The following is a 12,354-nucleotide window of genomic DNA, read 5'->3' as shown; positions in this document are numbered from 1 at the left end:
CAACAGGAACCCGTATCCACGGTTATCCCAATTTCCAAGAGAAGCCAGAAAGCCAGATTTTTACATGATGTCTCCTGGTGTTTAGTTATTTGCAACGAATGACATACTGTGTGTTAGGCTGAACCACACGACTTTGTATTCTTGTAGGTCAAAGAGTCGAAGGTAGGCAATGCTGTGTGACTTAGCGCCCATAGGATGCTTACCACAGGGTCCCGCACAAAGTAGGTGATAAATGCTAGTTACTATCGGTATTCAGACAGCCGCCGACGAGAGTGAGCTCCAGCTTACATAAATCATGTGCCAAGCCAGTGAGGTAGGGGCTATGTTCCTCTCCTTTTTCTAGCTGGGCACATTGAGCACAGAGACATCAAGTAATTTGCCCAAGGTGACACAGCGCATAATTGGGAGAGTGGGCATTTGAACCCAGGCTGACTCAAGTCCATGTTCATAACCACTGCCCCAGTAGTCATGACACAGAGAGTGTCCAGACACAAAGAGGAGGAAGAGAGCCTAGGGGCTAAGCCAGGTCTCTGAAGAGACACGCCCTCCCTGTCTCCACAGACCCCTGACAATGTTCTCATCAAGAAGGACTCCCTGTCTTCTCAGAACCAGGTTGGCATCCTGTCCCTGTCTTGGAACATCCCGGAGCTGGTCAAGTATGTCAAGCCCTCCTAGAGGGGGTTCCCTATGCCAAGGGAGGGCATCTGGCTGGCTCACTCACCTGCTTTCCCCACAGTACAGGGCAGTGGAAGATAGAAGCCCACTACGAAGATGCCCCGCAGCAGGTATTCTCTGCTGAGTTCGAGGTGAAGGAGTACGGTAAGAGGAGGAAGGAGTCAGGGTGGGGGCCCCAAGTGCCAGGCCCAGTGCTGACAGCCTACTGGTGCCGTCTCGCCCCCAGTGCTGCCCAGTTTTGAGGTCCAAGTGGAGCCTACAGAGAAATTCTACTACATTGATGACCCACAGGGCCTGGAGGTCACCATCACGGCCAGGTGAGGGGCTAGGAATGGGGCCAGGCGGGAGGGGAGGGGAGGGCGGCCAGGTGAGGGCTAGATGACGGGCCAGGTTGGCAGCTAGGGGTGGAGCCAGGTAGGGGCCGGGTAAGGGAACCCGGGTGCGGTGTGGCCAGGTGTGGGACCAGGTGGGCGCTGACTGAAGAACCAGATACTGGCCAGGTAAGCACCAGGCGAGGGACCAGGGGTCCGTGGAAGTTTGCAGGCAGGCTCGCCCTTCAGGAGAGGAGCATCTGAGACCCTCTTGCCTCTCAGGTTCTTGTATGGGAAGAATGTGGATGGAATAGCCTTCGTCATCTTTGGGGTCCAGGATGGTGAACAGAGGATTTCGCTGCCCCAGTCCCTCACCCGTGTTCAGGTGCTCTGCCCCTCTGAGCCTCCTCCACTTTGGACTTCCCCCTTCCTCACCTGCGCCCCTCCCCCTCTCTGAGCCTTCCTTCCTCCCCCAGGTCAATGATGGCAGTGGGGAGGCCAGGCTGGAACGAAAGGTCCTGCTGAGCGGGGTGGAACCCTCCGGAGCAGATGCCCTGGTGGGGAAGTCGTTGTACGTGTCTGTCACCGTTATCTTGCACTCAGGTGAGGCCTGGTCTGAGGAAAGGGACCCAAATGAGGGGGGAGGCCCAGTGTGAGGGCAGAGGCCCAGAATGGATGTGGAATGCAGTGTGACAGGGGAGAACCAGTCTGAGGGCAGAGGCCAAGTGTAAGAGAGGATATCCAGAGGAAAGTGATACCCAGTGAGACAAAGGAGGCCCATTCTGAGGGTGGGGGGAGCCCCAGAATGAAAGTGGGATCCAGTCTGATAGAGGAGGCCCATTCTGAGTGGGGGAGCCCCAGAATGAAAGTGGGATCCAGTCTGATAGAGGAGGCCCAGTCTGAGGGGGGAGGGAGCCTCAGAATGAAAGTGGGATCCAGTCTGACAGAAGCCCAGTCTGAGATGGGAGGTCAGAATGAAGGTGTGATCCTGTCTGACAGAGGAGGCCCAGTGAGGGGGGAGCCCAGAATGAAGGTGGAATCCAGTCTGATAGAGGAGGCCCAGTCTGAAGGGGGGAGGCCAGAATGAAGGTGGGATGCAGTCTGTCGGGTGAGGCCAAGTCTGAGAGGGGAAGCCCAGTATGAATATGGGAAACAGTCTGATAGAGGAGGCCCATTCTGAGGGGGGGAGGTCCAGAATGAATGTGGGATCCAGTCTGACAAAGGAGGCCAAGTCTGAAGGTGGGAGCCAGTGACAGGGTAGGCACAGTGTGAGGAATGAAGGTGCCCGCCAGTTTGTCAGAGGAGACCTGGTCTGAGGGAGGCCCACTATGAAGATGGGAAGCTGTCTGACAGTGGAGGCCTGGTCTGAGGGGGGAGGTCCAGAGTAAAAGTGGGGTCCAGTCTGATAGAGGAGGCCCAGTCTCAGGAGGGAGGCCCAAAATGAAATTGGGATCCAGTCTCACAGAGTAGGCCCAGTCTGAAAACAGAGGCCTAGTGAGGTTGCTAGCCAGTCTGACAGAGGAGGTCCCATCGTAGTGGGGAGGCCAGAATGAAGGTGGGCAACAGTCTGACAGAGGAAGTCTGAACACAGGAGGCCAGTATGAAGATTGGATCCTGTCTGATGGATGATGTCCAGTCTGAGGAGGGAGGCCCAGCATGAAGGTGGGATCCAGTCTGACAGAGGAGTCCCAGTGATGGGGGAGGAACAGAATGAAGGTTCTAGCCAGTCTGATGGGGGAGGAACAGAATGAAGGTTCCAGCCAGTCTGATGGAGGAGGCCCAGTCTGAGGGAGGCCCAGTGTAAGGTGTGGTCCAACCTGGAGGGGTGGCCCAGGAACCTGCCCTCACGGCTGGTCCCCTCAGGCAGCGACATGGTGGAGGCGGAGCGCAGCGGGATCCCCATCGTGACCTCCCCCTACCAGATCCACTTCACCAAGACGTCCAAGTTCTTCAAACCAGGCATGCCCTTTGACCTCATGGTGAGACTGGGGGTAGGGCTGCCTCCCCCACCCTTCCCCTGAGCATCAGCCACGCCTCTGGGTCAACCTGAACGCCCTCCACCTGCCCCTGCACTGCACCCACAGGTGTTCGTGACGAACCCCGACGGCTCCCCAGCACGCAACGTCCCTGTGGAGACCCAGGACTCCAGTGCACGGTCCTTGACCCAGGTCGACGGCGTGGCCAAGCTGATCATCAACACACCCAACAAACCGGTGCCCCTGCCCATCACTGTGAGTCCTCGCCCACCTGTAGCCCTACACTCAGGCGATAGGGGACTGGATTTGCATGGAGGGAATCTGTCCTCTGCCACAGTCATCCTGCCACGTGGGGAGTGGGGTCCTTTTATTGTATCAGGGGATCCTGCCATTCACATAGAGTGTTCTCATCTGCATAGAGGGGATCTTATCTGCACCAGCAGTCTGGCCATCTGCATAGGTATATTATTATAAGGATCCTGTGATTACATCTGACCCACCTGGATAATCCAAAACAGACTCCCCATCCTCAGACCCTTAATCCCATTTGCACAGTCCCTCGGCCAGGGAAGGTACCGTATTCCCAGGTCCCAGGGATTAGGATGTGGACATCTTTGGGGGGCCAGAATTCATCCCCCTTTCCTCACCCAGGTAATCACTAGGAAGGACGGTATCCTGGAGTCACGACAGGCCACAAGCAGGATGCTCGCCCAACCCTACAAAATCATGGGCAGCTGCAGCAACTACCTCCATCTGTCGGTACCTCGCGTGGAGCTCAAGCCAGGGGAAGATCTCAATGTGAACATCCACCTGCGAATTGACCCCACCACCACCAAGCAGAAGGATGTCTACTACTACACCTACCTGGTCCGTGCCCTCCTAGGATCCCCAGACCCTCCTCCTTACTTCTACAGCACCCCCAGTCCAGGGCCACCCCCGCGCCCCGACCTTGCTGATTCTTCCTTACGCCAACCTGTCTCCCCCAGGTCATGAACAAAGGGAAGCTGTTGAAGGTGGGTCGACAGAAGCGTGAGCTCGGCCAGGATGTGGTCGCATTGCCCCTGACCATCACTGAAGACTTCATTCCTTCCTTCCGCCTGGTGGTTTACTACACCTGCCTTAACAGCAACGGCCAGAGGGAGGTGGTGGCCGATTCCGTGTGGGTGGATGTCAAGGACTCCTGTGTGGGCAAGGTAAGCTTCCGGAGCCTTCCTCTGCACCCATCTTGGCACCCCCGCCTGGCCAGTGCTCGCTCCGTCTCTGCCTCTCTCCAGCCTTCTGGGTGGGCTCCCCAACCGAGGCCCATCTTCTCCTTTTCCAGCTCCTTCTCTCCCCACCTCTGTTTCAGCCTCAGTATCTCCCTCCCTGCTGGCCTTTCCACCTTCAGTCTGTGTCCACCGTTGCCCCTTCCTGACCAGCACAGCACAGACACTGCCCTGGGCTGACTGCTGATGGGGACCCAGCCTGGCAGGGCTGACCCCTCACTCCTACCTCTGTGCACAACCCCCCCCCAACAGCTGGTGGTGAAAGGTGGCAGGAAGGAAGAGAGGGTTCACCTACCTGGCCAGCAGATGACCCTCAAGATCGAGGGGGACCACGGGGCCCGAGTGGGGCTCGTGGTGGTGGACAAGGGCGTGTTCGTGCTGAACAAGAAGAATAAGTTAACTCAAAGCAAGGTGCGCCCCGTACCGCTGGGGTGTGGCGGAAGCAAAGGGGTGGCGTGGGGCTGAGGCGCGGGTGGCGCTTAGAAGGGAACCGGAAGTGGGGTTAGGCGTGGGCTGGACGGAGGCTGGGACGGACACAGACGTGGCGCGGAAGTGAAGGCTGCGGGTGGGAGCTTAGATGGAGAAGTCCGCGCTGGGGGTGGTTGGCGGAGGCTGTGCACACACCTCTGAGAGGGGTCTGAGACCAGAATGCAGGGGCGGTCGGACATGTCAGCCTGGTGACCCCTGCCCTCCCGCAGATCTGGAACGTGGTAGAGAAGGCTGACATCGGCTGCACCGCAGGCAGCGGGAAGGACTATGCCGGCGTCTTCACGGACGCAGGGCTGGCCTTCCAGACCAACACAAACCTGCAGACCCCGGATAGGACAGGTGAGGGCCAGGGAGGGGTGGGGCCTCCACCCCAGATGCTGAGAGCAGGTGGAGGGCACTGTTCTGAGGTCCTCAGATGCTGAGAGCAGGTGGGGGGCCTGGGTTCAAGTCCTGCCCCAGCCCCCACCTAGTGAATCACTGCCTGCTGAGCCTCAGTTTCCTCATCTGTCAAATGGGAACAACAACTCATGGCTCCCTCACGGCTACTAAGAGGAGTACATCGGGGACCCTCAGATGACGCTTAACCCATCTTGTTCGCATGTGCCCTCCACTCAGATCCCGAGTGCCCCAAACCAGCTACCCGGCGCCGCCGCTCGGTGATGCTCATGGAGAAGAGGATGGACAAAGGTGGGGGCCCCCCACCTCCCCCCAAACCCTGCCCATCCGGGATCCAGCCCAGGAGGGAGGAGGGCAGGGCCGGGCCCTGGGGATATCCTACCCGTGGTCCGCCCTGAGCCCCTCCTGCTTTGAGGTCCCGGCTGAGGCCCTGACAGGTGTCATGTCCCCACAGTGGGTCAGTACCCAAAGCAGCTGCGCAAGTGCTGTGAACATGGCATGCGGGAGAACCCCATGAAGTTCTCGTGCGAGCGCAGGGCCCGGTTCATCCAGCACGAGGCCTCCTGCGTGAAGGCCTTCCTGGACTGTTGCAAATACATCACCCAGCTGAGGCTCAACCACACCCGTAGTGCCCACCTGGGATTGGCCCGGAGTGAGTCCACTTGCCTGTGGCTGGCCAGAGCGGGGAGGGTCTGGACTGAAGGGAGTAGGCTCGGTCAGAGGGGGGGCAGGCCTGGTTTGAAGGAGGAGGCCAGCCAGAGTGGGGAAGCTCTGTGAGAGATGGGATGGCCTGGTCTGAGGGAAGAGGCCCAGGCCAGAGTGGGAAAGCTTGATCAGAGGGGGTAGGGCCTGATCTGAGGGAGGAGGGCAGCCAGAGTGGGGAGACTGGGTGAGAGCAGCCAGGACCTGTCTGAGGGAGAAGAACCTATCTGAATGGGGGAAGTGCCTGTTTGGGTGGAAGGATGCCTGTGTCTGAGCGGGGAGGTGGGCCTGTCTGAAGGGGGAGGATGCTTCTGTCTGAGATGCATTTTTAGCCTGCCTTTACCAAAGAAAACTCTTTTATGTTGCTTTCCAGAGAGGTGCCTAACTCAATGCCTAACAACATCTGTTGATTTGTTTTCATTCATTCATTCATTCATTCACTCACTCATTCATTCATTCACTCATTCATTCATTCAGTTCTGGATAAGACAAAAACATGTGCACACTTGAAACTTTACATCTCGGGCCAAATAAATCTTAAGCCAAGAGAAATTTCTCTTCCAAGAAGCCCATTGAAAGCAGAACCAGAGTGGTCCCCACCACAAGGTGGCCCTGACAGAACTGGTGGGAATCCTACCTGCCATTTGCTCAGAGCCTTTGAGCCCAGTGAGGCCTGATGTCTGCTTTTTAAAAATGCTTTTTGATGTGTCTTATGTAGAGAAAGGCCTTTCTGCTAGGATGGGTGCAGTGGAAACCAAGCCCACAGAGAGCCCCCCGCACCACGGGCAGCATGGCCCCTGTCGTGAGGGTCCCCCTGGCAGATTCCCTCTTGGCCCACCCTGTCCAGATTGCTCTTTTTAACCCCTGTGTGCAGAGTGGTGCTTGCTGCACTGACCCTTCTCACTGGCCCTTTGAACACTTCTTCTGCACATCCCATCGTTTTCGTGGGGAACCAGAAACTGTGTCGTCCAAATTGGGCTCTGAGAACAAAGGCCAGTGTGAGCGGCTCTTGAAACCGAGGGAAGTTACCTTATCGACCACAGGATGAAAAGTCACAAAACAGAACCCCTTTGCTTAAAAACTAAGGAAGATGGGGAAACGCCATAGCGGCAGGCTGCCCGATCCAAGCAAACATAATCATTTTTTTTTTAAATCTTTAGACTCTCAAGCAGAAAAAGGAGAAATGGGCATAAAAACCTTTTATCCCTCCGAATCATTTGAGGCCGCACCATTGAGGCCCCTAATTAGCTCCGTGTGGAATTTCTAGAAGCAAAGATATTCTGCCACAAAACCTCAGCACAGTCATCAGAATTAGGACGTTAATGTTGACTTGTTACCACCACCAAAACCTCCAACCCCGTTCAAGCTGGCCAGTGGTTTCCCTTTGGTTTGGTCTGGTCTGGTTTGGCTTGGATCCTTTATAGGAAAAGGATCTGTGCAGGAGCAGACGTCGTATTTACTGGTGGGGTCTCCTTAGTGTCCTTGGATCGGCTCAACCCCTGGCAGCACAGCCGTCTTGAGTGACTTTCACGTCCAGCTATTTGGGGGGCTGTCCCACGGTTTGGGTTGGCTCCTTGCTTCCTCGTAATGGCATCCAGGTTTTGCATTTGGGGGCAGCACTGTCACAGGAGAGACACTATGGATTCTCAGTGCATCATGTCGGGAGCCCAAAGACATTGATTTGTCCCATTGTTGGTGCTGTGAGTCTTGATCACGTGATTAAGGCGCTGTCTGCTGGGTCTCTCCACTGTAAAGTTCCTCCTTATTCCTGGATAGTCCATTTCTAAACCTCTTTCTGCTATCAGATCAGGGCAAAATTTAAGCCAAGGGAAAATTTCCCCCAAATCAATTTTTGTGTAGCCTGTATGACAGCAGGTATGGATCCTTATATGGTAACACATACTTTTCATGTACACTCATATTTTTATTTTTTATTTATTTATTTATTTATTTATTTATTTATTTATTATTATATTTATATTTATTTATTTATTTTATTTATTTATTTTTGCTTAGAAATGTGCAGTCACCTCCTAAAGGCAGACATCACCAAAGGGGACACATATTTCTAAATTCTTTTAGCTGGAAGGCTAGCACTCCCTCCACCATCACCCCCCCAAAAACACACAAAGATTCCCAACACACAAGAGTAAAGGGCTGAATCTTCAGTCTGTGCAAATTATTCTAATCTAGGCTTGATGCCTTCTGCTCCAGTGACCTATAGACTTTCTTTCTCAAAGAGGAAAATTAGACAAAATATCCGATCTACTGGGATATGGCTTACACACACTCAGGTGTTTTCTCCCCCAGCCTTCTGTAATTTTTTCTTTCTTTCTTTTTTTTTTTAAATTTATTGCCAATGCGTGTAGTCTTGGCTTCAGGAGCGGATTCCTATGATTCATCACTTACATACAACCCCAGTGCTCATCCCAAGTGTCCTCCTCAATGCCCATCACCCATTTTCCCCACTCCCCCATATCCTATTCCCGTCAACCCTCAGTCTGTTCTCTGTGTTTATGAGTCTCTTATGATTTTTCTCCCTCTCTCTTTGTATCTAATTTTTCCTTCCCTCCCACTATGGTCTTCTGTTAAGTTTCTCAAATTCCACATATGAGTGACATCATATGATATCTGCTTTTCTCTGACTGACTTATTTCACTTAGCATAATACCCTCCAGATCCATCCACGTTGTTGCAAATGGCCAGATATCCTTCTTTTCCATCACCAAGTAGTATTCCATTCTCTGTAGATATAGCCATTCATCAGTTGATGGACATTTGAGCTCTTTCCATAATTTGGCTATTGTTGAAATGCTACTATAAGCACTGGAGTACATGTGCCCCTACGAATCAGCACCCATGTGCCCTTTAGGATAAATTTCTAGTAGTGCTATTGCTGGGCCATAGGGTAAATCTAATTTTGATTTTTTGAGGGACCTCCACACTGTTTTCCAGAGTGGCTACACCAGTTTGTATTCCCACCAACAGTGCAAGAGGGTTCCCCTTTCTCCACATCCTCACCAACATCTGTTGTTTCCTGAGTTGTTACTTTTAGCCACTCTGACCAGTGTGAGGGGGTATCTCAATGTGTTTTTGGTTTGTATTTCCCTGATGATGAGTGATGTCGAGCATCTTGTCATGTGTCTGTTTACCATCTGGATGTCTTCTTTGGAAAAGTATCTATTCATGTTTCTGCCCATTTCTTCACTGGATTATTTGTTTTCTGGGTGTTGAGTTTGGTAAGTTGTTTATAGATTTTGTATACTAACTAACCCTTTATCCGTTATGTCGTTTGCAAATATCTTCTCCCATTCCATCGGTTACCTTTTAGTTTTGTTGACTGTTTCCTGTGCTGTGCAGAAACTTTTTACCTTGATGAGGTCCCAAATAGTCTGCTTTTGCTTTTATTTCCCTTGCCTTCAGAGACACATCAAGTAAGAAGTTGCTGTGGCCGAGGCCAAAGAGGCTGCTGCCAGTTTTCTCCTGTAGGATCTTGATGGTTTCCTGTCTCACACTTAGGTCTTTCATCCATTTTCAATTTATTTTTGTGTATGGTGTAAGAAAGTGGTCCAGGTTCATTCTTCTGCATGTTGCTGTCCAGTTCTCCCAGCACCATTTGCTAAAGAGACTGTCTTTTTTCCATTGGATACTCTTTCCTGCTTTGTTGAAGATTAGTTGGCCATAAATTTGTGGGTCCATTTCTGGGTTCTTTATTCTGTTCCATTGGTCTATGTGTCTGTTTTTGTGCCAATACCATACTGTCTTGATGATTACAGCTTTGTAATACAGACTAAAGTCCGGGATTGTGATGCCTCCAGCTTTGGTTTTCTTTTCAACATTACTTTGGCTATCTGGGGTCTTTTGTGGTTTCATAAAAATCTTAGGATTGTTTGTTCTAGCTCTGTGAAGAATGCTGGTGCTATTTTCATTGGGATTGCAGTGAATGTGTAGATCACTTTGGGTAGTATCAACATTTTAACAATACTTATTCTTCCAATCCATGAGCATGGAATGTTTTTCCATTTCTTTGTGTCTTCTTCTGTTTCTTTCATAAACTTTCCATAGTTTTCAGTGTACAGATCTTTTACCTCCTTGGTTAGGTTTATTCCTAGGTATTTGGTGGTTCTTTGTGCAATTGTAAATGGGATTGATTACTTGATATAGTTTTCTGTTTCTTCATTATTTGTGTCTAGAAATGCAGCCGACTTCTGTACAATGATTTTGTATCCTGCGACCTTGCTGAATTCATGGATCAGTTCCAGCAGTTTTTGGTGGAGTCTTTTCGGTTTCCAAGTAGAGTATCCTTTCATCTGTGAAGAGTGAAAGTTTGACACTTCTGTCAATTTTGGTGCCTTTTATTTTGTTTTCTTGTCTGATTGCTGAGGTTACTACTTCCAGTGACACCAGTGGTAAAAGGGGACAACCCTGTCGTGTTCCTGATCTCAGTGGCAAAGCTCTCGGTTTTTCCCCATTGATGATGATATTAGTTGTGGCCTTTCATATATGGCTTTGATGATGTTAAGGCATGTCCCTTCTATCCTGACTTTCTTGAGGGTTTTTTAAAGAAAGGATGCTGTTTTTGTCAAATGCTTTTTCTGCATCTATTGACAGGATCCTATGGTTTTTATCCGTTCTTCTATTAATGTGATGTTCATGTTGATTGATTTGCAAATATTGAACCAGCCCTGCAGTCCAGGAATGAACCCCACTTGATCATGTTGAAGAATTCTTTTAATATACTGTTGAATTCGATTTGCTAATATCTTGTTGAGAATTTTTACATCCATTTTCATCAGGTATATTGGCCTGTAATTCTCCTTTTTAGTGGGGTCTTTGGTTTGTGATCAAGGTAATGCTGGCTTCAAAGAATGAGTGTGTGGGGCGCCTGGGTGGCTCAGTTGGTTAAGCGTCTGACTTCAACTCAGGTCACGATCTCACGGTCTGTGAGTTCGAGCCCTGCGTCGGGCTCTGGGCTGATGGCTCAGAGCCTGGAGCCTGCTTCGGATTCTGTGTCTCCCTCTCTCTCTGACCCTCCCCCGTTCATGCTCTGTCTCTCTCTGTGTCAAAAATAAATAAACGTTAAAAAAAATTAAAAAAAAAAAGAATGATCGTGGAAGCTTTCCTTCCATTTCTATCTTTTTGGAGCAGCTTGTGAATGATAGGTATTAACTCTGCTTTAAATGTCTGGTAGAATTCTCCTGGGAAGTCATCTGGCCCAGGACTCTTATTTGTTGGGAGATTTTTGATAACTGATTCAATTTCTTCACTGGTTATGGGTCCCTTCAAATTTTCTATTTCTTCCCTTTGGAGTTTTGGTAGTGCATGGGTGTCTAGGAATTTGTCCATTTCTTACAGGTTGTCCAGTTTGTTGGCATATAATTTTTCATTGTATTCTCAAATAATTTTTGTATTTCAGTGGTGTTTACTGTGATCTCTCCTCTTTCCTTTGTGATTTTATCTGTTCCCAACCAGATTTTCTCTTTGAGAAATCTGGCTAGGAGGTTATCAATTTTGTTTATTCTTTCAAAATACCAGCTCCTAGATTCATTTATCTGTTCTGTTTTTTGGATTCTATATTGTTTATTTCTGCTCTAATCTTTATTAATTCTCTTCTTCTGGCTTTGGGCTTGTTTTTTTTTTTTTTTTTTTGTTCTTTTTCTTTTTGCTGCTGTCTTTCTAGTTCCTTTGGTTGTGAGGGTAGTTTCTGTATTTGGAATCTTTCTTGCTTCTTGAGAAAGGCCTGAAATCCAATGTATTGTCCTCTTAGAACTACCTTTGCTGCACCTCAAAGGGTTTTGACTTTCATGTTTTCATTTTCATTCCCTTCCATATGTTTTTAAATTCCTCCTTTAATTTCCTGAATTACCCATTCATTCTTTAGTAGGGTTTTATTTAACCTCCATGTATTTGGGGGCTTTCCAAAATTTTCTTGTGGTTGATTTCAAGTTTCATAGCGTTGTGATCTGAAAATATGCATGGTATGATTTCAATCTCTTTATACTTGTTGAGGGCTGATTTGTGTCCCAGTAAGTGATCTCTTCTGGAGAAAGTTCCATGTGCCCTCAAGAAGAATGTGTATTCTACTTTTGGATGAAAAGTTCTGAATACATCTGTTAAGTCCATCTGTCATTCTGAGCCATTGTTTCCTTATTGATTTTCTAATTATATGATCTGTCCATTGCGGTAAATGGAGTATTAAAGTACCCTACAATCACGGTATTACTATCTATACATTTATTTATATTTGTGATTAATTGATTTATATATTTGGGTGCTCTCGTGTTGGGGGCATAAATATTTACAATTGTTAGCTCTTCTTGATGATGGACCCCTCAGTTATGATATAATGGCCTTCTTCATCTCTTGTTACAGTCTTTGTGTTAAAATCTAGTTCGTCTGGTATAAATATGGCTACTCCAGCTATCTTTTGATGTCCAATAGCATGATAGATGGTTCTCCATCCCCTCACTCTCAATCTGCAGGTGTTCTCAGGTCTAAAATGAGTTTCTTGTAGGCAACATATAGATGGATCTTATTTTT

At 49.5% G+C, this 12,354-nt stretch overlaps 1 protein-coding gene across 1 annotated transcript in view; it reads left to right on the top strand.

Annotated features, from left to right (window-relative positions):
• The window catches only part of LOC102968028 (complement C3), a 38,346-nt gene that overhangs the window by 2,516 nt on the left and 23,476 nt on the right, over positions 1 to 12,354 (top strand). The window contains exons 5-17 of the mRNA XM_042977954.1: positions 562 to 656; positions 737 to 819; positions 902 to 992; positions 1,269 to 1,371; positions 1,463 to 1,589; positions 2,850 to 2,965; positions 3,071 to 3,217; positions 3,614 to 3,829; positions 3,949 to 4,155; positions 4,480 to 4,638; positions 4,926 to 5,055; positions 5,332 to 5,403; positions 5,567 to 5,764. Of these exons, the coding sequence (XP_042833888.1) occupies positions 562 to 656; positions 737 to 819; positions 902 to 992; positions 1,269 to 1,371; positions 1,463 to 1,589; positions 2,850 to 2,965; positions 3,071 to 3,217; positions 3,614 to 3,829; positions 3,949 to 4,155; positions 4,480 to 4,638; positions 4,926 to 5,055; positions 5,332 to 5,403; positions 5,567 to 5,764 (1,744 nt within the window). The remainder of the gene's footprint in view (positions 1 to 561; positions 657 to 736; positions 820 to 901; positions 993 to 1,268; positions 1,372 to 1,462; positions 1,590 to 2,849; positions 2,966 to 3,070; positions 3,218 to 3,613; positions 3,830 to 3,948; positions 4,156 to 4,479; positions 4,639 to 4,925; positions 5,056 to 5,331; positions 5,404 to 5,566; positions 5,765 to 12,354) is intronic.

This window comes from Panthera tigris, chromosome A2, assembly GCF_018350195.1.
Source record: "Panthera tigris isolate Pti1 chromosome A2, P.tigris_Pti1_mat1.1, whole genome shotgun sequence".
Taxonomy (NCBI): domain Eukaryota; kingdom Metazoa; phylum Chordata; class Mammalia; order Carnivora; family Felidae; genus Panthera; species Panthera tigris.
The sequence above is the reverse complement of the archived record's forward strand: the minus strand, read 5'-3'. Positions and strand labels throughout refer to the sequence as shown.